The sequence below is a fragment of the Peromyscus leucopus genome, chromosome 4 (genome assembly GCF_004664715.2).
Source record: "Peromyscus leucopus breed LL Stock chromosome 4, UCI_PerLeu_2.1, whole genome shotgun sequence".
Classification (NCBI taxonomy): Eukaryota; Metazoa; Chordata; class Mammalia; order Rodentia; family Cricetidae; genus Peromyscus; species Peromyscus leucopus.
This window is the reverse complement of record NC_051066.1, coordinates 96,605,478-96,631,998: the sequence shown is the minus strand read 5'-3', so window position 1 is coordinate 96,631,998 and position 26,521 is coordinate 96,605,478. Positions and strand designations below refer to the sequence as shown.

General features: G+C 43.7%; 1 protein-coding gene across 1 annotated transcript in view; it reads right to left on the bottom strand.

The window, feature by feature from the left end:
• Positions 1-26,521, bottom strand: part of Stard9 (StAR related lipid transfer domain containing 9) — a 99,905-nt gene that overhangs the window by 57,065 nt on the left and 16,319 nt on the right. Inside the window, 3 exon segments of the mRNA XM_028878669.2 lie at positions 2,150-2,211; positions 2,302-2,334; positions 3,559-3,675. Of these exon segments, the coding sequence (XP_028734502.1) occupies positions 2,150-2,211; positions 2,302-2,334; positions 3,559-3,675 (212 nt within the window).

Below are 26,521 nucleotides of genomic sequence, written 5' to 3'. Positions count from 1 at the left end.
ATTCCTGTTCTGACTCTGATACCCTTAAGGCCTCAATCAAGCCCAGAGTCCCCCTTAAGTGTCTTTCTACAATGGGCTGTTTTAACATAATCTGAATGGCATTCAACGTGACTCTTCTATTGCTCTGCGTTTTGTTTTATAATATTTATATGGTGGGGGATGCACATGTAAATGCTGGTGCCCTCAGAGGCCAGAATGAGTCAGATCCCCTGGACTAGATCTACAGGCAGTTATGAAACATCAAACATGAATACTGGAAGTCAAACTTGGGTCCTCTGCAAAAGCAGTATGCACTTATGGTGATTTGAATGAGGACTGTCCCCCATCGTCTCAGGCATTTAAATACTTAGTCCCCAGGGGCACTCTCTGGGTGAGATATAGGCAGTGGGGTGGTTTGAATCAGAACGGCCTCCCACACCACTGGCTCATATTATTGAAAGTTTCATCCTTAGCTGGTGGAATCATTTTTTGAAGGATTACCAGGCGTAGTCTTGTTGGAGGAAAAGTGCCAATGGGGGGAGGCTGGGAGGTTGTAAAAGCCCACACTAGCCGTCCCCCAGTTAGCGCTCTCTCTCTGCCTAACGTTTGTGGGCCAAGATGTAAGCTCTCAGGCATTGCTCTCACCATGCTCCCTGCCATGGTGGTCATGGCCTCTAACCCTCTGGAACCATGAATGGCACATTAAATGCTTCCTTTTGTTAGTTACTTTGGTCACGGTGTCTTATCACAGCAATTGAAAAGGAAGTCAGTGAGGGATACAGCCTTACTGGAGGAAGTATGTCACTGGGGGCAGCTTTGATGTTAAAATCCTCCTGACATTTCCCATTAGTTCTTTTTGCTTCATGCTTATGGTGCAAGATGTGAGCTCTCAGCTTTCTGGTCCTGCTTTTCACTGCCTTGAGGTACCCACCATTACGGATTCTAACCCCGTGGAACTATAAGTCCAAATAAACTCTTCTTTATATAAGTTGCCTTGGTCTTGGTGTTTAATCACAGCAACAGAAAAGTAACTAAGACAGCACTCTTAACCGCTGAGCAATTTCTCCAGCCCTTGTTTATTTTCTAAGATGGGGTCTACACTAGCCTAGGCTTGCCTCAAACTCATGTAGCCAAGGCCTTGAACCCCTGGTGCTCCCTACCTTCACTTCCCATGTATTAGGACTTTTTGCTATGTTCCATGAGACATCTCAAAGGCCACTGCTGAGCAACAGCAGAATTAATGTGAAGGTCCTGCCCCCTATATAACCTGGACAACTCTGATCTGCTTTACTCACTGAGGCTGTGAACAAGATGTTTTACTTTCTAGAGATATATTTCATTCTTTTTTAAAAAGTTACCATTCTTAGCTAGTAATGATTATATATAACAGGAATGAAGGGGAGGAGGTGAGAAAGGAGAATTCAGGTTTAAAGAAAAACTAGTAAGTCAGGTGGTGGTGTGGTGGTGGTGGTGGCAGCGGCGGCGGCACACGCCTTTCATCCCAACACTCTGGAGGCAGAAGCAGGCTGATCTCTGTGAGTATGAGGCCAGCCTGGTCTTCAAAGCAAATTCCAGGGCAGCCAATGCTACATAAAGAGACCCTGTCTCAAAAAAAAAAAAAGGGTGGGGGGAGGAAAAAAGAAAAACCAGTAATCATATATCAATGTTTTTCACTGCAGTTTGGTTAAAACTTTTATTTGGTCAGGCCATGGAGGATCATTCCTACAACCATAACACTTGGGAGGGTAAAAACATCAGGATTGAGAGTCTGAGGCTAGCCTGGGTTACATAGCACGATACTTTCCAAAAAAAAAACAAATCTTGGATCCAGCACTGGTCTGAGAGGTAGGTGTGGAATCTACAGTCCTACAGAACAAGCCAATGAGGGTTAGGAGGGGAAATCCCAAAAGCAAGAATGAAACTACAGGAAGTAAAGGAGGGGAAACAGTGGCCCTGGAGAAGAACCTGCCGGTCTAGTCCAAAGGAAGGGAATTACAGTTTCCACAGCTAAAAGGATTAACTATGTTTCCCATTTCCCTGTACTGTCGGATATATCCTCTGTGGATTTTCTCCACCCCTCTGATGACTCTAGAAGCAAGAAAAAAAACCTGAAAATATGAGATCTGGAGTGGAAATAGGATATTTAGGGGTCGGGAGCTCAAGTTCTTACCTTACTTTTACGCTACAGGAAGAAGGCAGTGAGGCATGGTGATCCTCCCTGATGAAGAGACTCTGCACAAAATCAAGAGAGTCAGATTTCACTGAAGGGAGCTAACACAGGAAACTTACTTTGGGAATACATGATCAAAAGAGAGTCTGTACCTCACATATCCGTGGGGTCAGCCCAACAGAGGCCTGGATGACAGAAAAAAGAAAACATTACTGCTTACTCTGGGCAAGGCCCACCTGCCCTTCTCTTACCCCAGACATCCAGAAACCTGGAACCCCTGAAGCACAGAGGATGGGTATGTGGGTTCTTTGTGCTAGCCAGCCTCTATAGAAGGATGGAGAAGACTCCAGGCTGGCACTCTCAAGAGACATTGACAAAAGGAGTGTACAGATAAGAGAAGCTGGCAAACCAGACATGTGCTTTCCTGCAACCAACTTTATCACTCTTGGATAAATTCACCACTAATGTGGTCCCTTCTAGATCCCTAGATACAGGAGGACACACGAACACCCTCTGTAAAACTGTGCAAAAATCCAAAGAAGCAGATATATTCTCTATTTCATATCCAAAGGTTTAAGCTTTTATCCCCCTTGGCTTCATGGGCAATTTTTTCTTTTTAATTTCAAATATCTGAAACCATACTAATCATAGACAAAGGAAACAATGATCTGTACCCAGAGAAGTGGGCTATTCTTTCAGATTGTTCCTATACAATATTATTTGTCAACCACTGCCCATGTCATATTACTAGCACACTTCTACATCTAAAAAAAAAAAGGTATTCTTAAGGAATGCCATCCACTTAATTTTATTGTTGCTGTTGTTTGTTTTGAGACAGAGTCTCAGTGTGTAATCCCAGACTGGCCTAGAACTCATAAAGAACTGCCTGCTTCTACCTCCCAAGTGCTGGATTTAAGGCGTGCGCCACCACACCAGGCATTATCCCCTCAATTTTCTGTGATTGCATTACACTCTCTATATTTTTTAAGCCCCCAGCCCAGCTATGTCTCTTGCTTTCTTCTAACACACATAGCTTTTGAAGGTGGACACACTTATTCTTATCTCTGTGTAGCACTAAGATTCAGTCTAGGTTTATCCCCAATAAAAGTGTGAAGATTTAAGTTATGAACCTGGAAATAATATGTATATCCAGTAGGACCAACAAGGACTCTTTGTCAAAGGGAATCATCAAATTCTAGTTTTTCAAAGTTTCACAAAGAGAGACTAATTATACAAACTTTGCCATCCAGTTAAAGCAGTGAAATGCCATTGTTAAGTACGGACGAGAGTCATTGATCTCATTAATGTTGATTATGGAGGTCATGCTCCATATCACAGTGGTAAGGACAATGTAAGGTTCAGGTTTGCTGTGACATTAGGAAGACAGTTCACTCAGTGCTGACACTCACTGGAGTCCCCAGCATGGTATATGTCTTCCCAGAGCCCGTCTGCCCATAGGCAAAGAGGCATATGTTGTAGCCTTTGGCAGCTCCAGACAGTACTTCAGTCCCCAAGTCCTGGAACACCTGTAACAACAAAAGTAGAGAGCTTGTCATTGGTCCATCTTCCCATAGCACATTTAAAAATATCTTAAATCTAAAAAAATATAAACTATTGGGGCTAGAGAGATGGCTCCGTGGTTAAAAGCATTGGCTGCTCTTCTAGAGGACCTGGGTTCAATTTCCAGCACCCACATGGCAGCTCACACCTGATTTAATTATTCATAAGAATCAGTTCAGCTTCACAAAAAAAAAAAAAAAAAAAAAAAAAAAAAAAAGATTTTAAGGAAAATTCAGTAAGTCAATTGCTCAAATATTTTTAAGTAACTACTATATACTAGCTAGGGTCGAGACATCTCTTGTAGTTTTTTCTGAATACTGTAGAGCTGCTCGAACTACAGAGATGTTCTATATTAAAAGTGTGATGTTTCCTAGTCTTCTTTTAAAAGGATTTATTTTTCATTATCTTAGTGTATGTACATGTAATGTGTCGAGTATGTGCACACATGTGTGAGTGCCTGGTGATACCAGTAGATGGCACCAGATCCCATGGAACATAAACTACAGGCCGCTGAGAGCTACTTGGCATGGGCTCTAAGCACCAAACTCGGGTCATCTGAGAGAGCAGCAAGTACTCTTAAATAGCTGAGCAGTATCTCAGATCCAGTGTCTAACACAAAAGAATCTAAGGCAGAACGAAGATAAAAAGTCAAAAACATAGTCTTCCTCATACACAGAGAAATGCTTACTATGGCTAACGGGGTAGTTACAGTCAAACACTGCTCAAGGAGGTAAATTCAAGGTCTGAAGACCCCACAGGACCAGGTTTTGTGACTAATTTAGAAACCACTAGCAATCCTTGTGTGGAAACTGAACTTTAGGTTTCTAGGTTTCCTGAAATTTCAACTGAACTCTGCCAGGCAGCATCCAAACCCTCTTGGCCACTGGTGTTGGTCTTGGTGGGAAGCAGAACCCAGTTCTGTACCTCAGAACCCTCTTCACTTGCTGGCAGCTAGAACAATGGTACATGAAAGGAGGCTGCCACGGGTCGACAATCCCATGTGACTCTCCAAAGACACACAAAGCAGAGCAGCAGTGGACAAACTCTCAGGGGTACCAAGCACAGTGGCAGAAGTGTCACGGGTGGTGCTCGTGCCAGTCTGTTCTGTGTGGCATCACCTGTGATTCCTGCTGCCCAGGGGGTCCCACTGCTTTCCTGACTATTTTTTCAACTTCCCTTTCAATTCTGTGAATCATCTGGTATGGTTCCAAATTGTAGACCTACAGGTCTTGTCTTGTACGTCAAAGTTGGGGGGCTCTTAGGCAAGCCATTTGCATTTTGTAAGCTCCAGTTTCTCTAGCTGTAAGATGAATATCACACAGACTGCCGTAGAGACTGATGTCACACATGAAACTGGGGGCGACCAGGTAGAGACAGGACCTAGGTCAAGACTACGCTGTTTCGTATTCTAACAGCTGTACTTACGCTTCTTGGCAGGAACTGTTTGTTTTTGTTTGCTTTTTAATGCTTCCATGGTCCAGGCAAAAGGCCAAAAGAACCAGGGTGTAGTAAAAGACTTGAGCTCTGCTCAAGAGAGATCCTTCCTGTGATCTCTCTTGCAGCTCTCTCTAGTCACAGTAACTTCATGTTAACAAAGATTAAAAACTGGGTGAGGTCTTGCTTGCTCCTAAAGTCTGACCAGTGAAATTCCTTGAGTCTGAAGAGGCAGTATGTTTTGCTGCATTTTAGAATGGATGAGTTGATTACCATCCATTCACTATTTGAAAAATCCTCCACAGAACTCCAAGTGCCTGGGGAAGGAGGTGGGAACAGAGGAGGAGACAACAAAGAGTCACATCTTAATTCTAAACTTTATTTCTGCCCTGTTGCAGGAAATTTGCTCGTACTACCACTCCGCTGTGCCAATAAAGTTTACCTTGGGTCAGAGGGTGGAGCTAGCTACTAGCTGACCAAAATTAGCCATAGAGGTTTGGAGGACCGAAGACATAGAGAGAGAGAGACCATGGGAAGTAGAGAGTGGCTTAGAAAGATGCATGCTTTTTGGATCGAGGTCGTCACTGCTCCTGTTGCTTTTCTGATCAGTCAGGTTTTAACTCCATATCTGACTCCTGAGTTTTTATTAATAATAGAATAATTTAGATAATTGTTATATTGTCCACTGTTTGTGATCAGCTGAGCAGAGTAAAGAGAGAGAGAAAACTAAAGAGTGTTACTTTGTCTATGTCTTTATCCAAATGCAAATAACCGCCTGAGTGTTCTCTGACAGTATCTTTGAAGAAAGCACTTTGCCAATGAAAAAAAATATATCAACAGGTATCTGAGCTCCAGCCACAAATGGTGGAGAGTTTAAGATGCAGTTCCCTAAGAGCTGCTAGGCTTAGCTCATCCGAAGATCCTGGAAAACCCACAACCTTAGAAAGAGGAAAACAGGCGGAAAAAAATTGTTCCACTCCACCCACGTTAACACAATGAAACAGAAAAACAGCTCACTATGACACAGTCTAAAGGTTAAATAAGTCACTGAATTGCAGTTTGCAGCAGACTCCAACTCAGGAGAGAGATGTGACTTCCTTTATTTATTTTTTAAGAGTTCAAGTATATAGTGCACACTAACTGTAGTCTTTCTCTCTCTCTCTCTCTCTCTCTCTCTCTCTCTCTCTCTCTCTCTCTCTCTCAAAACAGGGTTTCTCTGTGTAACTAGAACTCTAGACCAGGCAGGCCTCAAACTCAGATCTTGCCTGCCTCTGCCTCTGGAGTGTTGGGACTAAAGGTGTGTGCCACCATGCCTGGCTTGAACATGCCTTTCTCAAATCCAACTAGAATCAACAACACTGCTGACAATTTCCTAACAATGGTTCAAGATCCAAGTGTAGGGATGGCCTACATATTCCTAGAGGGACTTGTCACTGATGGTTGCTTTGGTTTGGATGGGTATTTATTCTGTTAGATATTATGTTCTCTAACCAAGTGGACTCATACCAAGAGTAATTTTTAAAAATGTATATGGACCTGGAGGTGGTGGCGCATGCCTTTAATCCCAGCACTCAGGAGGCAGAGGCAGGCGGATCTCTGTGAGGTTGAGACAAGCCTGGTGGTCTACAGAGTGAATTCCAGGACCACCAGGGCTGTTACACAGAGAAACCTTGTCTAAAAAAACAGAAACAAACAAAACAAAAACAAAAAAATCATATGGTTCCTGGATAGTTTTAACACAAGCTGGAGTCATTTGGAAAGACTGAAAGAAACACGGAAACACTGAAAACAACTGAAACACTGAAAACAATGCCTCCATAGGAGTTGCCTGTAGGCAAGTCTATAGAATATTTTCTTAATCATTAATTGACGTGAAAGGGCCCATCCCATTGTGGGTTGTACCATCCCTGGGCTGGTGGTCCTGAGCGCTGTAAGAAAGCAAACTGAGCAGGCCATGGGGAGCAAGGCAGGCAGCACCACTCCATGATCTCCGCATCAGCTCCTGCCTCCAGGTTCCTGCCCTACTTGAGTTCCTGTCCTGACTTCACTCAGTGATGAACTGCTACCTGGAAGTGTAAGAAGAAATAAGTCCTTTCCTCCCCAAGTTGATTTTTGTCAATGGTGTTTTATCAAAGCAATAGAAACTCTGAGACAATTCCAATTCAGGATGAGAAAGTATTCAAAATAAGTATTAAATATTAATTTCAAATGTTACTACCAGAAACTTTCTAGTAAAGAACTAAGAGGGATGATGTCTCAAGTCTGAAAAGAGTTGGGCTTTAGTGGGAGTCCTTTTCTTTAAAAATTAACTCTATTTGGTAGCAAGAACCTTTAATCCAGAAAGTGATTCTAGACTACTGCTGGCACTGAATCATATGATTTCAATGATGCCATCAGTTACTCAGAGAACTCTTAAGTGTCCCAGAACTGTACTCCTACTGCCCATCACAGAGCTGGCGAGATGGAGATGAGAGAACATATGCACACACTGGCCCACATTTCACTGTGGTAGAGAAAAGCAGAGTTCAGAGTCCCTTGTTTAAAGAGAGAATAGTCACGGAGGATCTGTAACTCAGTGGGGCCTTAGTTGGAAAAGAACAATTAAACTCTTCCTCCAGACAGCTGCACTGAGAGTTAATAGGCAAAATCCCGACTTTGAGATTTAAAAGCTGGCTCTCTGGCCAAATACCCTGAACTCAGTTTCCTCATGTGTGAAATGAAGACAATACTCCCAGTTCAGGGGCTGGAGACAGGTCACTGGTAGAGTGCCTTGCCTATCAAATTCCAGAACTCAAAAAAAAAAAAAGTCTAATTGCTAATTGTTCCTAACATAGGGTTAACAGACTTCACATGTCTCTGTCCCTCTGAGCAGACTTCTCCACAGGAAGCAGGCATCAGCCTGTATCTGACTTTGGCAGCTGAATAAAGATTTCCTGTTTGTCTGGTGTTCAGATTAGGCTATGTCCTACATTAAGTTACTCCATATTGTACAAAAGGATGGATTTTCTCGTTGATCACTGCCGTAAGAGACTCTGCAAGCCAGCTTTTGACTCTGTTTTGAGGGAGAAAGATGACAGCCCTTGGGTGAACCCAGAAACTAAACCATCTGTCAGCACCAGTCTGTCAGAACAGACTGATAAATGACTTATCCCAGGAGCCACCTAATACATTTATTGGGGAGAACTGAAACTGTGAGAGCACATGGGCATTTAAAAATCATATAAGGGAGCTGGGCATGGTGGCACAGGCCCTTAATCCAGCACTCAGGAAGCAGAAGCAGGTGGATCTCTGTGAGTTCGAGGTCAGCCTGGTCTACAGAGTAAGTTTCACACAAGCTGGAGTCATTTGGAAAGAATAGCCAGGGCTACACAGAGAAACCCTGTCTTGAAAAACCAAAAACAATAAGAACAAAAATTATGTAAGGGAAACTGAATCCAAGAACTTACTAGATATACCAGACCAAGGAAAGATTATGATTTCCTGGCCTGTACCCCATAGAGTGATGGACACCTAACACTATGATGGCATGGTCCCTTACCAATCCATCTTTTGATACCTAGTATGTGTGTCATGGACTGAGAATCCCCAACTCAACTTGGTGCCCTGCTGTAGACACAGCCTACTCAATTGCCTGCTCATCCACCTATTTGCCTTATTTGCCTAGATGGACCCGGACCTGCTGCACCCTTTTCCGGCTCTGTTTCCTGTTCTGGGTTTGTTTCCTTTCATATCTAAGCTATAGTATTACAGAGACTATCAGTGAGCCCTGAATGTGGTCTGAAGATCACAGGGCACTAATACAGTCATTTCATTTCTCAATTTTGAAGGCTGCATTGTGGCTATATCACAGAAAGTCCTCTTACAGGAAATATACACTCAAGTATTAGGGGCAACTTTCAAATAGTTCAGGGGGGAAATCTTTAAATGTACTATCTTCCTTTTAAGTTTATAAATGCCTCAAAAATTCTTTTTTAATAACAGGGCTGAGAGTATAGCTCAGAGGTAGGGTGCTTTATGGTGATATTTTAATTGTACTGAAATGTGATTTTATTTGTATGTTAATAAATAAAGTTGCCTGGGGGTCAGAGGTAATAGCAAGCCATAGCAGAGCTGGGCGTTCGTGGCGCACGCCTTTAATCCCAGCAATTGGTAAGCAGATCTAGGTAGATCTTTGTGTGGTCAAGGATACAGCCAGCATTGGAGACTTGTGCCTTTAATCTCAATACCATAGAAGACCTGGAGGGCTGTACAATAGACAGTGACGAGGAAGTCATGTGGTTGAGTTTACAACCAATGAGAAGACAGAATAGAAAGTCTATATAAAGACAAACAGACAGGGAGTAGGTCTCTTTCGAAGAGGTCTCTTGGCTGAAGAGGCTAGCTGCAGCAGGCGGGTAAGGCTCTTAGCTCTGATCTCTTGGCTTTCTTCTTTGCATTGGTTCTGTGTTTCTTATTTAATAAGACAGTTGGTTACATCTACAGTGCTTGCCTAGCATGTACAAGACATTGGATCCAATCTCCTAAAAAGGTATGAAGAAAGTAACCAGAAACCACACCACATTTGGGCTAAGTCTGGGTCACATGGCTATTAGTGTTATCACTCTCTATGTGACTTTCTAGTGTCAACCACATTCTGTGTTTCTTTTTTCATCATCGGTAAAGAAAGGATAAGAATAAAAACCTCAAAGTTTACTTTCAGAATCAAATGAAGTTAATTATGAGGAAATAATGCATGAAATGCTAATCAAGCATACGGTATTTCACAATCATATCAAAACAAATGAATAGTGACAATGAGAAATTAAACATGATACTGGCATAAGAAATGTGCTGTGTGTGCTGGGAGGTGGTGGCGCACACCTTTAATCCAGCACTCAGGAGGCAGAGGCAGGTGGATCTCTGAGTTCAAGGTCAGCTTCATCTACAGAGCAAGTTCCAGGACAACCAGGGCTATACAGAGAAACCCTGTCTCAAAAAAAAAAAAAAAAAAAAAAGGAAGGAAGGAAGGGGAAAGAAATGCACAATGTGCTGTGCACTGCATCACTTGGCATGAGTTAGATCAGGTGATGCTCAAACTAGAATCATTCACCAGAACTTCAATAAAAACACTTAGGCGGTGTGGCACGCTTTAATCAGCATCGGAGCAGAGCAGAGATTCTGTGATTCGACCAGCCTGGCTACCAAGTAAGTCCAGAAAGGCGCAAACTACACAGAAAAAAAAAAAAAAAAAAAAAAAAAAAAAAAAAAAAAAAAAAAAAAAAAAAAAACACTACTTAGAAAGGAAGAGAAAACCACAAGGGGACAGTGCAGTATCCTGGACCAGTACAGGGAAAGCCAACCACCCTGAGCTCACAAGGACAGCAGAGAAAGAAATCACCAAAACCTCAGAGGAGGGAGGCAGATGGGATGCCAGCTTAAAGATTGCTAGCCTGGGTCAATCCCATAGCAGGAAACTGCGCCCCCCATCTCCTGCTAGGGATCTCATCAGTTGGAACCCAACCTCAAGCCAGAGGGGGAAGGAACCCACTGATCAGTCTGATAGGCTGGGCCACCCCCTGGGGCACTGAGTGAGGTGGGAAAGGGTCAAGAGTTGACAGGGGGAGCAAAAATGAAGGTACTCAATGTAACAGAGGAGGTGAAGAAGGCTGCCTGGAGAACCACGGGAAGACGGCATGGAAAATGTATACACAGACTGGATTGGAAATGTCCCGAGGGCTGTATGTGACTGGCTTGGTCCCCTAGGGGCAGCCTAGGGGAGGTCTCAGGGTCGCTACAGGAGTGCCCTGTAAGGAGACTGAGGACTCTGGTCCCTTCTGCATTCTCTCTTCACCTGACCTGGGCAACAAACACCTTTTCTCTCTTTTTGCTTCCCAGCAATTCTGCTCTGCCTCAGCTTCCACACGATGTGCCTTACCGCAGACCTTCAATAGGGCAAAGTGAGCGTGAACTGCAACTTCTGCCTCAAAGAAACCCTTTCTTGTCATGAGCTGATCACCTCAGGTATTCGCTATAGCAATGGGAAAACGACTCAGGAGAAACCTGAACGGGGCCTTGAAACTCGAGTAGATTGTGTAACGGAAAGATACCTAAGCTGTATGAACAACCGTGCTACACTGGAGGGATTAACTGGATGGGACTTAGAAAAACCAAATGCACCAGGAAACAGGACTCAAACGCTAGTGCAAGGCAAGAATCCTGCTCATTTTCTTCCGCTGGGTGCACTGCATTCTTTAGATGACAAGGAAATCACAACTCAGCCAGAAAACCGTCAGTAATATAGGACGACTAGACAGAAATGAAGAAATCCCTGAGACCCTTCACCCACAGAAAAATAAAAACAAACTGTGAATGACCCAAAATGCAGCGAAAACAACAACCTATCAGTAAAATAGAGCAAACACCGTGACCACAGTAAATTGTGGCTTTGTATACTCTAATTACAGAGAAAAGCCTAATGTACTTTAACCTATAGTTTTATTACAAAATTAAGGGAAATGGGGTGGAGGATAAGTAGAACTTAATTAATAAACAAACTTTTACATCCACACAACTAATTTTTTTTCACACAAGGAAACTTTGAAATAACGAAAATTTTGATCTGTGCAACAGCATGGATGAACCTTGAATACTAAATGGAGAAAAATACTTTTTTTCTTTTTTCTTTATCTTTATTTATTTTTTTGTTTTTCAAAACAGGGTTTCTCTGTGTAGTTTTTGGCGCCTGTCCTGGATCTCATTCTGTAGACCAGGCTGGCCTCGAACTCACAGAGATCCACCTGCTCCTGTATTCCCAGTGCTGGGACTAAAGGTGTGCACCACCAGACCCAGAAAAAAAACAAACAACACAAATGAAACCACTCTTTACAACTTGTGAGACTCAGTTCTTCTCTTCGTACTTCATCAGTCCTGGGGAATCAGAATCGGGTTGCCAGGCTTGGTGGCAAGTGCCTTCACCTGCTGGGCCATCTCACCAGCCAGTAAGAAAAAAAATTAAATGAAATGAAAATTAAGAAAACCCTTTTAAAACAGTTTCTCATTGTAGCAATTCTGTATTTATACATCTGGCAAACACAAAACTCTAGGAACAGAAGACAGACTAACAGCTACCAGGAGTTGAAGTGGGGAATGTGAACACACGGGGCAGTACTAGAGTGACCTGAGGTGTGGATTCACTGTGGGGTAATTACAAAAGGCTTTTTATGGTAGGTGTCTCAGCATACAAGGGACCAGGGTTCAAGTCCCAAGGCTAGGGGGAAAAATCACAAAAACACACTCACAAAAAACCCCTTAGAGGCTAGGAGATATGGCTCAGCAGTTAAGAATGCACACTGCTCTTGAGAGGACCCCAGTCCAGTTCCCAGCACCCACACCAGCCAGCTGGCTCACACGTGCCTCTAACTCCAGCTCCAGGGGCTCCAACACCTCTGGCCTCCGTGGGCGATGCACTGACAGGACTCAGTATATATGTGAGCACACGTATATACGGAGTTTGTAGATTTCTTTTATACCAGTGCTCCCTACACTCGAGCATCTTCCCTACCCTGATACACATAACTTAAAAAATCTTTTTTGTTTTGTTTTATGTTTTTCAAGACAAGGTTTCTCTGTGTAGCCCTGGCTGACCTGGAACTCACTATGTAGACCAGGCTGGCCTTGAACTCAGAGATCCAACCTGCCTCTGCTTCCTGTGTGCTGGGAGGTGTGTGCCACTGCTGCTAGGCAAAATAAAATTTTTTTTAAAAGTTTCCTTCATTACATAGAACTGAAGTCTAACAAGAGGGGAAATATGCCTGGTGTTGGAACCCCGGCCAACTGCCCATGGATCCTGGCGGAGAACCTGCAATCACCACTTTACTAACCCCCGTAATTCCTAACCACATTCTTAGTAGCTACCCTTTTCTCCACAGAGGAGTGCAGGTCTTGCCCTCATCAGCGACTGGGTCTCCTGGAAAGGTCACGGAGGCTATTCCTATGAGGTCCCACCAACATGCTGCCTAAACCAACCCGAACAATGGCCCCCAATGGACATGCTGACACGGGAGGGGGACCATCCGTTCTCGGGGCCTCAACCCTAAGTGAGTAACTATGGGCAAGCCCCGCTGAGCCAGGCCGACCCTCGGACTGCCCTTGCATAGCTATCCTGCAGGAATGAAGATACGCTACAAAGACACTGCAGCCCTACCTCTGGCTACTAGACTACTACTGAGACAACAGGCCGCCAAATTAGAGCTTTCTGAGAACTCTCATTCTGGGAGAAAGAAAAGGCTGAAGCCTAGTTCAGCCCAGAGAGTGAGCTTGTGTCTCATAAAGAGATCTCACACAGTTCTGACAACTTGTCAGATTTCCTTGCAAGAGAAGGGAGTTTAGACAATGTTGTGGGTAGGATCACACCTCGACTAGCTGGCCATATCCCTTGCCCTTCTATTTAAACCTGAACCTCATGTCAGGACCCCCAAGGTCATTTCAGGGGTGGGGTGGTCACTGGACCTCCTTGTTCCTCTTCCCACTGTGGCCATCTTTCTGCCTTTCCCCATTACGTGTTTCTCTAATGACCTAGTGAGAACGCCTGGTGGAGCCTAGTCCTCAGGACTGCGGACTCCAACTCTGAGGAGCACACGCTCAGCCTGCTTCCTTGCTGCCCTTGCTTCATTCCACCTGCCCCCTCTCCCCTGACAGCATTTCCTAGAAAATTATTTTCACATAACTTTGAACAGCAGGGTCTGCTACTGCAGAAACCACTCAGAAAACTGTCTGCCCACACCACATTAGAATAAAAAGGCTTTGTGTCACTGTAGAAACAAGTCCAGGATTTGGACACAGATGACTCCAAATGTCAGACTCAGCTCTACAACTTCTCTGCCTGCCTGTCTGTCTGTCTGTCTACTTATCCATCTATATATCCATCCTGTAGGTGTGTGTGCATTCACATTACAGTGTAGCTGTGGAGGTCAGAGTTGGTTGCAGGAGTTAGTTCTCTCACTCTACCATGGGGGTCCTGGAGACTGAACTCAGGTCATCAGGCTTGGTGGCAAGCGCCGTTACCAAACCACTGCACCATCTCACCCACCTTCAGCTCTAGAATTTAAAGAGGTAGTCTTAAATAAAAGGTTGTGTCTGCCAGCCCTGCTATAACGGAGAGGGCTAGAGATGTACAGCTCAGTGGTCCAGCACTGATGGGCATGCTCGGACGCCTTCGTTTGATCCTCAGTACAAAGTGGGCAAGTAATGGTTAGCTGTCACAACGGCTGTTTGACTGAGATCCGCCTGCCTCTGCCTCTACCGCCTGAGTGCTGGGGTTAAAGGTGTACACCATCATACCTGGCTGAAAGTGTTTTTTAAACTAGACTATGAAGAAACTGGCTCATTTAGAATAACTGTTTTATAACTTAGTATACAATTCCTTCAACCTAGAAATACAACATTTCCACTTGTCTATCAATAGAAAGAAAATTTATAAAACACTGTTTCTCAGATTTTTTTTTTTTTCAAAACAGGGGTTTTGTTTGTTTTGTTTTGTTTTTTGTTTTTTTGAGACAGGGTTTCTCTGTGTAGTTTTTGTGCCTGTCCTGGATTTCACTCTGTAGACCAGGCTGGCCTTGAACTCACAGAGATCCGCCTCCCTCTGCCTCCTCAAGTGCTGGGATTAAAGGTGTGCACCACCACTGCTGCTTGGCCATCTCAGATTTTAGCGTGCATCTCAACCACCCAGACCATATTAAAAGAAAGTTGGTAACATAGAGGGAGAGGGAGATAGGAGAGATAGATAAGTAATGCTAAGGATGTCTGAAAAAGCCATAGAGAATCACATTATTTTATGAGTTTATCTTAAAATATTAAAGTATCATGTGTATGTGTGCACATGTGCACATATGTAGTTTAAATGGAGTTACACCACACAGGTGATAACACTCCTTTTGACCACACAGTTATCTTCTGAAGAAACATGTTCATAGTATATCAGCTGAGCCAGATGGGAGTTGTGAACAAAGGCCAGAGCTATAGAGAGATCGGGGCCATAGTCTTAGTGCCCCCCAAACCCTCCTCCCCCCCAAACCCTCCTCAGCACCGTATCTGTGCAGGCCCAGTCCCATCACAGCTGGGGAGAAAGGAAAAACAAAAACAAGCACTGCCTTCTCAGCCTTTAGACTCTTTGTCCTGTCCTTCCCTGATTCTCAAATGTAACTGTCCCTCTACCCATGAGAACAGCAGTCCTGGGAGTGGATCCCTGAGTCTAGGGATTCCCTGGGTTCACTATCACAAGAAAACCCTAGGCAGCCCCTGAAGTACTAGACAAGGACACTCGGTTAAGGCTGAGGCTTCGATATGGCATCCATATGCAACACAGTGCACATAAAGGAATGCATAACTATGGACTGAATCCAGCATTCTCACAAAAATGTGTGGAATAAAATTATATTATGGCTGTTCTGTAGTTTTCCTTTAAATCCTACCTGAGTTACTTTGTACATGTTTGATCTTCATTCAGAAGCACATCACCAGGTCAGTGTCTTGCACACAGCACTGTTTCCATTGTGCTCATAAGAGCTCCTTAGCGCCGGGCAGTGGTGGCGCACACCTCTAATCCCAGCACTCAGGAGACAGAGGTAGGTGGATCTCTGTGAGTTCAAGGCCAGCCTGGTCTACAGAGTGAGTTCCAGAACCGGCACCAAAACAACACAGAGAAACTCTGTCTTGAAAACAACAACAACAACAAAAAGCTCCTAGCATTGTTTTTAATGGGTTTGGCCCAGCAGCACCAAGAGGTAGTCAAGTAGGACCAAACTGCTTCACATTGTTTGAGCTGCAAATACTTGTATGGAAGGAAACAGGGCTGGAGATACGGCTCAGTGGTCCTCACAAGACAAGGCAAATGTGAAAACTAGAGTTTGGATTCTCAGAACAAAAAAGCTGGGTGGGTGTGGTAGCCCACATGTAATCCTAACATGTAGAAGGTAAAGTGAAGACAGGGACTCCCCAGCTAGACCAGGCAAAAAGTTGAATCCAGGTTCAGTGAGAGAGACCGCCTCAGCATGTAAGGCAGAGAGTGACTGAGGAAGACCCTGGAGATCAACCGTGGGTGCGCGCACGCACGCAACGCACGCGCACACACACACACACACACACACACTTGCATGCCTTCACACCACACATACACATACACTGTGGAAGGAAAACAAGCCTAGATGATTGTGCCTATGTGGAAAAAGTTTTCCGTCAATTATGCTGCTAGGAACATATTTCCTGTTTTTAATCTTGTTTAGTCTGAAGGTCTCTCAAGGCCAATGTTAGCGCTTGGAGATACAAGTGAACTGGTTTGATACTTTAGTGAGGCCAGCTGAAGGCCATCTCATTTCTAGGTTTAGTTTGAAAGATTAATTTTGTGACACCTGTGCAGCATCTGCCTCAGATGTCCCCCTGGCAGGACAGCTTGCTGCCTCAAGCCACGCTGCCCGAAAGCTTTCGCAGGAGGAGCAGGCGGCACGTTAGTCACAAGACCTCAAACCACAGGCCTCCAGCCACTCCTCTGCTTCAGCCCTCAGACTTCAAGTCAGTTCCAAACCACACAAAACTAACTCTAGCTTTACAAATGTTCCTGAACAAAGGGAGGCTGAGGCAGGAAGATCTCAATTCGAGGCCAGCCTGGGCCATACAGGAGGACTCTGTCTCCAAACAAAACCCAAAGCATCCATCATATATTAAAAGTCTTCTAGCCGGGCGTTGGTGGCGCACGCCTTAATCCCAGCACTCGGGAGGCAGAGCCAGGCGGATCTCTGTGAGTTCGAGGCCAGCCCGGGCTACCAAGTGAGCTCCAGGAAAGGCGCAAAGCTACACAGAGAAACCCTGTCTCGAAAAAACAAAAAAAAAATAAAAAATAAAAAAAGTCTTCTAGATTCATTCTGGAGGACTTGCATTCATTCCCCTCTGATTTGAAACTGGACACCCCAAGGTACAGCACAGAGGAACGAGAACCTACTTGGAAAGAGAAGTGCTAGGAATGCTGGGCTATACTGGGAAGAAAAGGAGCACAATGAGCTAGCAGGCCTGTAATCTCAGCACCCCGAGGCTGAGACAGGAGGATAGCAAGCTGAAGGTTTATCAGGGTCACATAATGAGTTCCAGACCAGCCTTGGCCACACACTCAGACCCACAACCTAAAAGAAAGGAAAGAAAGCAGCACACTACTACAGGGCTGCTGCACACATCCCAGTCACCTGGGGAGCATCCCAGCTACACTTCAACACCTACCCCTGGGTCAAAAAGGAGTAAGTAACAATCGCATGTGCTATTATTATAAGGTATAAATTATTGCCTGTATCTCACAGAATATTCAAGTCCACTAAAGTATTCAGGTGATTTAGAATAAAACATTCTGATTGCGTCATCACCTCCATAGACAAACACTTGCTCTGGTTACAGAACTAAAATCAGGTGGTGGTCTTCATTTCTCAGAAAGACAGGTGTCACTAAAAAGGCTTGAAAATAACATGTCCTTCATTCATAACCTTTGGTCCTTTCTACACTACTGTAAGACTTAACAGTCCAGTCTCTTCTAATGGTCAGATAATTCGTATCACACTTCAAAGATCAGAGAGTAGCACACAGTCAGGAGATGGGGCAAGTTCATACAGCACTTAGTAGAATTCAGTATAAAAATCAAGACTTTGGAGGCAGCAGACGTGCGTTTAATCTAGGGTTCACCCTTCAGTAGTGTGACCAGGGACAAGTTATCCCATCTGTAAACAGAGGCACTGCTAGCTCACTTTCCAGGACTGCTGTGAAGAGCAGACGGCAGTTCAGCCAGCTGGGTGGCGCGTACTTGTAATCCTAGCATGAGGAGGCAGAGACAGGAACAAGTTTGAGGCCAGCCTGATCTACACAGGGAGAGTCTATCTCAAGACAACAACATCACTTTACGAAGCCAGGGATGATGGCACAAAACTATAATCCCAGCACTTGGAAGGTAGAGGCAGGGGTACTGATTCAACATCAGCCTTGTCCACATAGCAAGTCTGAGGCAGTGTGAGCTACACGGGACCCTGTCTCTACAAAACAAAAGTTCTATTTTCTCCCTAAGGAAGCAAGTTAGTTATAAAAACATTTCCAAAATTAACTCTGACTTTTCCAAACCCTGAAACCAAATCACTAAACTCCATGGAGCGTTTCCAGATGCTTGAAGAGAAGGAAGAAGTTGTTTACTTTCTTAAAATCTCTGATGTGGACAGAAGGAAAAACCATACCAGCCTGAGACTACGACATGTCTGTGCTTAACATCACCACAAACAAGATAGATCAGTTTAGCACTAGAGGAATAACAGAGTAATTAAGGGTTTCTATTCTTGTCAAATTCCATCTCAACAGAATCGCTGCCTCTCCCAGCTACATGAATGTATGTAGGAAGCTGTATGAATCTTCCTCCTACATCAACTCGGTGAGTATCCCTAGAAAGCACCTCTCTTGTACCTAAATGCCAAACTTCAGAAATAAGAGCTGAACAATGAAATGAGTGACAAGGAATAATCTACTACTTCTAAGAAATGTGTAAGACAAACGCCTTTGAGCACATTCTTCTGCTTGCTTCTTCCGCCCCTGAGGAACAGTTACTGAAGAGGCTGTGCATAAACTGAGATAAATTTAGGGCTCATTCCACATCTGCCTAGATCAACTCCCTAAGGTTCTGCCTTTTACAGCTTCAAAATCCATGCTGGGTGCAGTGGCCTATGTCTTTAATCCTAGCTCTGGGGAAGCAGAGGCAAGTGGATCTCATTGAATTCAAGGCCAAGCTAGTCTACATATTGAGAGTTCCAGGCTAGCAAGGGCTACATAGTGAGACTCTGCTCAAAAAATAAAATAAATAAAAATTTAGACTGAGTGATGACTAGACAAATGGTCACTATTGGAGTTCAGTCTTGAGGGAAGAGGGGATATAAATACCCCATATTCCCCTGCTTCATAGTTGAAAAATACTGTCCACTATGCCTTTTCTGCAGAAACAAGAGAGATTTCTATTGACATTTAATCAGCTGAACCAAGGGCCCTCCATGAAGCCCATGCATGATATACTGAGGCCAGCCTCTGCCAGATGACTCATACATCTATTCTGTTATAGGGCTAGATGGTATACAATGAATACTTCTTGACATTGTTGGCACAATACTGACATCTACAAAGTTCAGATCCAAAAACCGTGCAACTGAGTTACAAAAAATTGTGTCTGTCTGTCTGTCTCTCTCTCTCTGTCTCTCTGTCTCTCTCTCTGTCTCTCTCTCTCTCTCTCACACACACACACACACACATACACACACACACACACACACACACACACCTCAAAGTATTTTAATTAAGTTGATAAGTTTGCATTGGGCTACATTCATAGCTATCATTGGCCCCATGTGGCCCACAGGCTCCAGGTTGAAAAAGGACAGAATGAAACTCAAGAGGGAACTCCCAAGTTAAATTAGTGAGTCACATGGTACTCTGAGAAGAAGTCAATGATCCTCTTGGAAATCCAAGGAGCTGAGGTTAAATGTGTGTGTGTGTGTGTGTGTGTGTGTGTGTGTGTGTGTGTGTGAGACTTTCAAGTCTTAGGCAAGAATGTCTCTTTCATTTTTGGAAGAGAATCATATTGTAAATCAGATTTTTAAAATGTTTTGTTAGCATATAGTAACTATACATAATGTGTTTCATTACGAAGTTTTCATATGGGTATATAATATATTTCAATTATATTCACCGCCGTTGATCTTTCTTGTCTTCTTCCTCTCACACTCACTCCCTTCCACTCCCTCTTCCTTACCCCCCCTTCTACTCTCATGTATCTCTTTTTGTTTTTTCAAGGGTTTACTGGAACATGCACTTTATCAGTGGCTACACCACCAAAGACAATGTCTCCCCCTCCGCTACCATTGTTAACAGCTTATAAATCCTCAAGTAAGGGTGGGGCCCCATGAGCCCCTCCTACAACACAATTCTGGCAGACTCAATGTAATCCAGCTCTTGTGCAAGTAATCACAGATGCTGTGAGTTTAATAGTGCACAGCCATGCCATGCCTGGACACTGGCATCCCACACCCCTCAGCTTCTTTCTTCAGCTCTTAGACTCTTTCTGCCCATTTTCTATCATATGAACTAGATTTTTGACACTCTCTTCCCATCACTGAGAATAACAATTTACCCACCCTTCTCTGGTTTTTTTGAGACAGGCTCTGGCTGTCCTGGAAACAACTCTGTAGACCAGGCTGGCCTCAGTCTCACAAGAGATCCAACCACCTCTGCCTTCCAAATGCTGAGATTAAAGCATGTGCTACCAACACCTGGTATATTTCTCCCTTGGAATTTCATCAAATGCTTGGTTAAAATATGTGTTATTTTCCACACTGTGGGACTGAGGAAGATCGCTCAGTGGATAGAGTGCTTGCCATGCAAGTGTGTGGACCAAAGTCTGTATCCTCAGCACTTCTGTCTAAAATAAAAATGGTGGGAGCCAGTGGTGGTGGTGCACACCTTTAATCCCAGCACTTAGGAGGCAGAGGTGGGCAGATCTCCGAGTTCGAGGCCAGCCTGGTCTACAGAGCAAGTACCAGTACAGCCAGTGCTACACAGAGAAACCCTGTCTTGAAAAACCACACACACACACACACACACACACACACACACACACACACACACACACTAGATAGATAGGTAGATAGATAGGTAGATAGATAGATAGATAGATAGATAGATAGATAGATAGATAGACAGATAAGTGAGGAGGAGGGGGGCCTGGGTGAGTATAGTAACCACTTGTAATCTCAGCATTTGGAAGCAGAAGTGGGAGTCTCTAGGACAAGCTAGGTAGGTAGACTAGTTAGATTTGGTGAACTATGGGTTCAGGAGAGACCCTACCTCAATAAAACAAAATGGAGAACAACTTAAATTACCTGAGTCAACTTCAGCCTACATAAACATCCAACACACATATAGACACACACATGCAAGCATATAAGCATACCTACCTGCCCACACATGCATACAGGCATGAATATCACACACAATACACAAGCTAAAAACTACAGTATTTACCACATTGTGATTATCTGTCTCCTCTAAAAGAGAAACATCGAATGTGACGCTGACTTAAGAGGCATGTTTAAGAAAAGAGGGCTAATCGAGCAAGACAAAACAAACATAAAAACAATTTCTTTCTACTTTCATCTCTGCAGATCTCACAATTCTAAAGAGGCAATTTTTACTAGAAACGCATACACACTGCAAAACTGTATTGTAAGTACCACTCCTGACTTAAAATCCTAGGAAAGAAATACGAGGTCAAGCTGGGCAGTGGTGGCGCATACCTTTGATCCTAGCACTCAGGAGGCAGAGGCAGGTGAATCTCTGTGAGTTCGAGACCACTCTGGGCTACAGAGTGAGTTCCAGGAAAGGTGCCAAAGCTACAAAGAGAAACCCTGTCTTAAAAAACAAACAAACAAAAACAAAAAAAAAAAAAAGTTAAAAAAAAAAAAAAGATATATGAGGTCAAACTCCAGTCCCAAAATAATGCAGTACACAAAGAGCAGCAAGTAGCAGGAAGCATCTTAAGATACACAGTTTAAAACTTGCCAGAAAGTTTCAGAATAAACAATTTCTAACTTTGGCTCCCTCAACCCTCATGCTATGCAAGGCAAGACTCTTCCCCTAAGTCACAGTCCTAGCGATGCCTGGCATTAAAGTTACCCTATTACTGTCTTCTCCAGTTGCTGTGACAAAATACCCTGACAAAAAACAAATTAGGCTGGTTGTGGGGGTCTAGATCCCACCTTTTGTAGGGTTCTTAGGTGGAGGAGAGAGGAATGAGGAAATATCAGATAGAGAGAGAGACCTAGACGAGGAGAAGACAGGAACACAGGAACACAGGACAGCTTCGGGAGGGCCTGGGTCAATACCCAACAGCCACTTGGTTTACTCAAAAGGGCTTTGTATAACAATGCCAAGGGGCGGGGCAAAAGACCTCCCCCTTGCAGATCAAAGCTCACCGCACAGCCAAGTGTAGACCTTTCAAACACCTAGCAAACACACCCATGGCCAAATCATCTCCTTACATAGCCCTGCTGCGTAAAGTAAGCCCAGATTCTCTGACCCTGAGTAAGTTCTCACTAGGAAGCCTCTGTGGGTCTCCACAGCTGGTATGGTGATGAACACCTTTAACCCTAGAACTAGGGATGCAGAGACAAGTAAATCTGTTGTTTTCAAAGCCAAACTGGTCTATATACCGAGTTAAAGCTACCCAGGGCTTCATACTGAGACCCTGTCTCAAAACAAAACAGAACAGCAACTCAGAAGAGAAAAGGTCTATTTTAGTTCACAATTCTAGGTAACCGTCGTTGCCACAGAGAGGTCAAGGAGATAGGAGTTAAGGCAGCTGGTCACATCCATGGTTAAAAATAGAGAGCAGGCTCACAGCTCATCTTGCTCTCTCCCTTTCACTGAGTCTAGGGACCAGGTCATGAAATGTTGCCGTCCAAATTCAGGAAGGGTCTTCTCAACTCAATTAAACATCTCACAGGCATGCCACAGGTCAATCTAATCTAGACAATTCTTCACTGAGAGCTCCTTCCCAGAATGATTCTGGACTACTATGTCAAGTTGACAATCAAAACTACCCATCATACCCAGCCATGTTCTAGATGCCACAGCACATGACACTATGCCTGACAAAGGTTCTGGTGCTTTTGGTTTGGGGACAAACACTAAATGAAGGTTGATATAGAAAAGAAAACACTGAACATTTTCTGCTGATACAAACTTTTTTTGAGACAGGGTTTCTCTTTGTAACAGAGCCTTGACTGTCCTGAAACTCTCTTTGTAGACCAGGCTGGCCTAGAACTCACAGAGATTCCCCCTGCCTCTGCCTCGAAGTGCTGGGATTAAAGGTGAGCCACCACGCCTGGCAACTGACACAAACTTAATACAATTGGTTTGTGAGCTACAACTCAAACATATTTCTCATTTGTCCAAGGTCATATTAAAACATATCAAAATAAAGTTAAAGAATATAACAACACAGAGTCAACAAAAAATAAAATTGAATAATCTAAATATTCAAACTAGAAAAACTGCAATATATTATATTTATATATTTATATTTATCTGAGAGTAGGGAGGTGGCTGTGTCAAATGCTGGGTATTCTGAGTGTCTGTAAGCACTGTACCCAGAGGAGTAATGCAGCTTTCTTAAGTCTTCCATGCTGGGGTGGGCAGCTAGCTTTGAATTGTCTATATTCCTGTAAGTGGCCCCAAGAAACATACTAGTTCACTAAGCTAGACTGTGGTAGAATCATTTTTTTTAGAAATTAATTTTGTTTTCTTTTTTGTTTTGTTTAGTAATACTTACTATTTATTGACAATTTCACACATATATACAATGTATCTTGATAATATCCACCACACCCAAATCCCTATTTTGCTCAAGACCCTTTTCCACCTTCATGTTCTTTTTTATGCTGTTTTTGATTTTTCCTGATCACAGAAGAGAGAGAAATCAGCCCCATTTCTTTCTCCACACCTTCTCTGAACATTGCACTTAGAAGGAGCCTTGTGTGATAGGTGTGCTGATAATGTGCCCATAATCCCAGCACTAAGGCCGGAAGACTGCTAGTTCAAGGCCAGCTTATGCTACATAATGACATCGTCTACCCCAACTCCACTCCCCCAAACAAGGAGCCTTTCACTGATCAGCTGTGCTGGCTCTCTAAACAAAAGACTATCGAAATGGTGCTCATGGGTTACTTGGACCAGACTTGCTTCACAAGTGAGAAGGGGAATTTGGTACCTCGGAAGGCAGAGCAAGAGGATTCCTAGGGGGAAGCCAGCTGCTGTCAGCCAGCCTGGAAGCAACTGTCTACTGTGACAGATAGAAAGATACTTTGTTTAAAAGGCTACCTTTGGAGCTGGGCGGTGGTGGCGCACGCCTTTAATCCCAGCACTTGGGAGGCAGAGCCAGGCGGATCTCTGTGAGTTCGAGGCCAGCCTGGACTACCAAGTGAGTTTCAGGAGAGGCGCAAAGCTACACAGAGAAACCCTGTCTCGAAAAACCAAAAAAAAGAAAGAAAGAAAAAAAAAAAAGGCTACCTTTGGGGCCAGCAAGATAATTCAGTCAAAAAGGCTCTTTCCACCCCAGCCTAGTCACCTGAGTTCAATGCACAGAACCCACATAAGGATAGAAGAAAAAAAACTGACTCTGCAAAGTTGTCCTCTGACCTCCACATGAACTCAGTGGCATGCATATATAAATAAAAGAGAGAGAGTTTTTACGGGCTACTTTCTACTCTTGTTTAGATGATTTTCCAAATCACTTTTCCACAGACTCTCAAAGCAGTCATCACCATCGAGTGTTTCTTCTTTAATCAAATGACAGTCCCTTTGGACCTCAAAACAAGCCTAAGTGTGAAAAGCAGGATGGGAACCTAAGACCAATCAATCCTCAGCACTGAGATCAAGTGCCACCTGCGAGGTAACATCAAGGGCAACTGTCTCAAAAACTGTCCTCAGCACTGCAGATTAATCCTCAGCACTGCAGATCAATCCTCAGCACTGCAGATCAAGTGCCACCTGTGAGGTAACATCAAGGGCAACTGTCTCAAAAACTGTCTATCAAGTATTCCTCCCCCACAGATGACCTCTTCTCAGCCTACAATCCAGGGCTCCAGATAGTACCAGAAATTCCTATTATCCTTGACTCACTCAGAGGGAAAAAAAAATCAAACAAAAAACCTCAAACTACTTTTTGCACTTTAAAAGAATTCTCCGGTCTCCCCTGCCTATTTTTGTATAGGAATTTGGCACCCGCGGCGAACCTCTAGTATTAGGGAACTCTGTCCTTCAGATGTTTCTATGAATCTAAAGGCTGATCTCCTAAGAATCAAGTTAAGTTTAGAGAAAGAGGGAAAACAAGTTAGACAAAGGCAAAAGAATGACCTTATTCTTTCCAAATCCAGCTTACGGAGCCAGCGAGCAGCTGTGACAGCTGCTGGCGGAAGGATCCAACAGTAATGAAATGCTCATGCTAATCTCCCTCCCCCTCAGGCCTGCAAAGCCCCAGCCGACTGCCACACAAAAAGGCTTTTTCTTATAAACGTCTTTCCCTTCCACTTCTGTCTCCATCTTGAATGGAAAGAAACAACACTTGCGATGGAATGTACATAGCTCTGCAAATATTCATGAGAAAATGCCCTAACGCCCACACGTGGCTGAGCTCCCCCAGCACACGCGTGAACAAGAAACAGGGGATGCCGACAGTCTCTGACATCTGTGTTTCTATAACTCAAAGCAACTGGGATGATGTCTCATAAAATGCAACAAGATTCAAGAAGGTGAGACTGGGGACGTAGATCTGTGCAGAACTGTGTGACTGGCACATAAGAAATGTACTAGGATCAATTCTGAACGCTACAAATTGTTTTGTTTTTTTTTTTTTTGTTTTTTGTTTTTGTTTTTTTTTTTAATTTAAAAAGTCACAGTCTGGAGGCTGGATGAGTTAAAAGTGTTGGCTCTTTTTAATTCAAATTTTTTTTACATTTTATTATTTTTATGTATATGAGTGTTTTACCAGCATGCATGTCTATGCACAGTACTTTCAGGTGCCAGAAGAGGTCATTGGATCCCCTAGAACCAGAGTTACAGACAGTTATGAGCATCCATGTGGGTGGTAGGAATCGAACCTGGGTCCTCTGGGTGGAGCAACAAGTGCTCTTAACTGCTGAGCCATCTCTCCATCCCTAGTGCTTGCTTCTCTTGCAAGTGACCCAAGTTCAGTTCCCAGCATCCATATCATGCTGCTCAAAACCACAGCTCCAGGGGATCCAACATCCTTCTCAGGTCTCCACAGGCACTTGCCTTCATGTGAACATATGCTCATAAACACATAATTAAAAATAAAACCACTGCTAGTGGCGCACGCCTTTGATCCCAGCACTCGGGAGGCAGAGCAGGCAGATCTTTGTGAGTTCAAGGCCAGCCTGTTCTACAGAGTGAGATCCAGGACAGGCACCAAAACTACATGGAGAAACCCTGTCTTGAAAAACCAAAAATAAATAAATAAAATAAAAAATAAAAATAAAACCATCTTTTTAAAGTAAATTAAGTGATCCTTTACGATATATGGCACTAGAAATGCAGGAACAAAACTGAAGGATGCTGCGTGTGCAAGCCTGGACTCGACTGTCATTAGTCAGGGGTTTGATTGTTGGTTCTATTGCTCAGTTGTGTGACCTTAAGCTACTCAGTCTCTCCGAGTCTACAGCTACCCCTGTAGACATGGAGATACAAGTCTGGAAAGTAATACAGTTCTAACAGTGTCTGTCGCTCAGCCAGCTCTCCATCCCACTTCATTTAGTTTCTTCT